Source organism: Zea mays, chromosome 1 (assembly GCF_902167145.1).
Source record: "Zea mays cultivar B73 chromosome 1, Zm-B73-REFERENCE-NAM-5.0, whole genome shotgun sequence".
NCBI lineage: Eukaryota > Viridiplantae > Streptophyta > Magnoliopsida > Poales > Poaceae > Zea > Zea mays.
Genome location: NC_050096.1, coordinates 300992333 through 300995590, shown reverse-complemented (window position 1 = coordinate 300995590; position 3258 = coordinate 300992333). Strand labels below are relative to the sequence as shown.

Sequence of the window (3258 nt, the reverse complement as noted above, 5' to 3'; positions counted from 1 at the left end):
AGAAGGGTGTGGCCGCCGGCGCAGGACATCCGGACGAGGGCTGGATGGACATGTCGGCGTGGGGCCACCACAGTGGCGCTCTCGATCTTATCTTGGGTGACTCATTTCCGCATGTGAAACAGCCACCACGCTCGGACTTATCAACTGCCATTCACCGGTCACCCTCTTTTGCGCGTAGCTCCCTCGAGTTATCATATTTTTAGCTACCCTCGCGTAGCATTTGCCAAACTAGAAAACAAAAAGATAGTCATTGCGTAGCATTTCCCAATTATATCCTACCAGAGGGTTTCTTCTCCAAGTTGGCTGTTTATTATCTGCCTGCCACCACTTGCTCGCTTATCAGTGGGCGCGTCGCGTGGGGGGGCCCGCCTGTGGACGGTTTCTATTTCTATAAAGAAGGCTTCTCCTTCTATTAGCCGCGTACAGCAGCAAGCAAAGCAAGCAAGAGATAGACAAGCAGCTCCAGTCCAACCAAGAACAAACAACAACCGCAGCAAGAGGAGAGGAGGCTCACCGGTCGCGACCAAATTCTCCCAGAGACGGTCGGAAATGAGGAGCCAAGCGCTGTTCTTCCTCACGATCGCCCTTCTCACCGTGCTCGCGCGATCCAGCAACAGGCACCACCACCACCACTCCCACGTTCAAAGCAGAGGTATGTAGGAAAGCTTAACTAGTTCAAGATTTGTCCTTTCGGTTATTCAGTCTGGCTGGCTCACGGGGTTCCGAATCGGTCTGCGGTTTCAGGGCAGGGAGCAGCATCAGGAGGAGGAGGAGGAGGGGAGCTGGCGAGCCGGGGGAAGGCGGCGGCGCGCGCGTGGCCGTGCTGCGACAGCTGCGGCGGCTGCACCAGGTCGGAGCCACGGCTGTGCCGGTGCCTGGACGCGGCGCCCCGCGGGTGCCACCCGGCCTGCAGGGACTGCGTCAAGTCCAGCCTCAGCGCCGACCCGCCGGTGTACCAGTGCATGGACCGCGTCCCCGACTTCTGCCTGCGCCGCTGCACCGCGCCCGCCGCCGCCGCGCGGTGACCAGGCGACTGGTTTCTGCTTGCTCTTGAGTCTTGACCCACCCACCCACCACCAACCGCTCCAGCCTTTCGCCCACCCCACCGCCGGCGAATCGTGTCGTCTGAACTCTGAGCCAGCTGTGGATTAGGTTTTTTTTTGTTGTTGTTGCGTGGAAAGAGAGGCTGTGAGAGACGAGGGATGTGTAATCTGATGAGCGAACAACCGACCAAACCAACCTTGGACGCTGTCCTGTCCGTCTGTGGTGTGGTGTGGTGTGTTGTGTTGTCCTTTTTCTTGTTCTTCTGTTTTCTTTTGTTTTTAATCCGACTTCACACTGCTCTGCGCTGTATGGTTGACTCTTCTCGTCTGTGAGGAGACGAGCACGGTGAATCGCCGAGACTGGGGAAAAGACGCTTGCTTTTCTTGCTTGCCGTTCACAGCATGAGCTTTGAGCTTTCGACAGGGAACACGCCGCGGCTTATGCTCATCATGTTGTTGTCTGGATATTTTGGGAGGGGAGCAGAGACGGTCGTGCCTATTCATGGCTGAAGATGATGCACCTGGACGCTAATCCGGCGGCAGGACGAGGACGAGGCTGGCTGAGAGGCAGGTTCATCTACCGCGGGACACGAAGGTTGCTTTGCTCTCACTGACCCGAGGCGGCCGACAAGCTTGACAAGCACAGGCAAAGCGGTCAGGAAGTGGAGTGGATGTGGAGGCTCCAGCAGCGACCCTACACGCGGCGCAGATGCGCATTTCCCACGCGGATATGCGGCAATTGTGCGCCGTATCTCAAGTTGCAGAGGCACGCAGGGAAGAAGGAATATCCCATCCCAATTCCCAACAAGAAACTCAACCTCTGAACCGCTTGCATATCTCTCTAACGTGAAGGTTTCTGAACATGTATTTCGTCGATACAGGTACTCCATCCGATTAAGGCCCTGTTTGGGAATAAAGTTTTTGAAAACCACAGTTTTTAAAATACTACAGTATACTTTAGTCATGACAATACCGTAGTTGACAATACCGTAGTTTACAATACCACAATTTTGGAAACTGAGGTCCAGACCTAAGTTTAGAATACCTTAAAACAACTATAGTATTTGCAATACTTCAGTTTTGAAAACAGAGATTTTAGCCACCTTGCCAAACAACATTCTGTATATAATACTGCAGTATTTGAGAATACTGCGGTATTCTTCCAAAACTGTGAAAAAACTTCACTCCCAAACACCCCCTAAGCTCTGTTTGATGGTTCCTGGCCGGATTGTTTCTCTCAAATGAACAGCTCCTAAGACTGTCTTCAACGGTCATCGCAGCCCTCCCCCTCCCCTAACACTTTAGCCGATATAGGGGCTACAGTGCGCCTCCTTCCCCTTCACCGGCGTCCTCCTTCTCCTCCTCTTCCTTCCCGATTCTTTCTCTCTCACGCTAAATGGAGGGCCACGCTACGCCGCATTCCTCCCCCGCAGCCGCTTCTTTCGCCCACACATCGCGGGTTCGAAAAACTCCGAAGACGGTCTTAGAGGCGAACCAAGTGCGACGGTCGGCCCGCCGGAGAAGGTACCCGTCGCGCCGCCCTCTCCCTCGATTCGATTTTCTTGCTCCGGGCCGCACGCACCGACACGCTGGAGCCGCCGCAGCAGGAGGCGGTGAAACCATCGCCGACCAACGGTCGCATCCGCTACCGTACGCCCTCGGCGGTCGATCTGCTCCCCGCTGACGATGTCGCGGCGGATGCCGCGGCAGCCACAGTGGTGGCCGCGAGGATTCGCCGCTACTCGGGTGCCGGAGCACGGCAGCAGCAGCAAACGGAGGCGGTGGCCGACCGCGTGCACCGGTACCGTCGGGTGCTGATGGTGTTGCTCTCGTCGGTGGTCCTCATCTCGTTCGTGCTCCTTCTCATGCCGCGTGCGCCTTCTCATGCCGCGTGCGCCGGCCACCGCCTCAGGGGGTGTGCTCCTCGCCGTTGGTGGTCGGAGGTGGGGACCCCGGGCCGTCGAGGACGGACTGAACAAGTATGCCGTCATATTTGACGCCGGCAGCTCTGGGAGCCGCGTGCACGTGTATTGCTTCGACGACAACCTGGATCTAGTGTCCATAGGGAAGGGGATTGAGCTGTTCAAACAGGTGAATGGTTTATGCTTTCCTCTTGTCCATTTAGTTTGAGTTGTACCTGCTGTGGTGTGGTGCGTTTGTTGGCTCGATATGTTCATTTTGTGGTCGGATGCAAAGGTATCCTGGAGTGGCCATA

The 3258-nt window shown here is 56.1% G+C and overlaps 1 protein-coding gene across 1 annotated transcript; it reads left to right on the top strand.

The window, feature by feature from the left end:
- Window positions 1-257: 257 nt before the first annotated feature.
- On the top strand, window positions 258-1446 carry LOC103644262 (Bowman-Birk type trypsin inhibitor). The gene is made up of 2 exons (XM_008667468.4): window positions 258-652; window positions 745-1446. The coding sequence occupies exons 1-2, from the start codon at window positions 550-552 to the stop codon at window positions 1023-1025; spliced, it is 384 nt and encodes a 127-aa protein (XP_008665690.1). The 5' UTR covers window positions 258-549; the 3' UTR covers window positions 1026-1446.
- Window positions 1447-3258: the final 1812 nt, after the last annotated feature.

What these genes read in the sequence shown, in the direction of transcription:
- LOC103644262 (XM_008667468.4), top strand. Translation starts at nt 550, where the DNA reads ATGAGGAGCCAAGCGCTGTTCTTCCTCACGATCGCCCTTCTCACCGTG. An exon ending in CTCCCACGTTCAAAGCAGAG is followed by an intron (nt 653 to 744) that starts GTATGTAGGAAA and finishes CTGCGGTTTCAG; the next exon opens with GGCAGGGAGCAGCATCAGGA.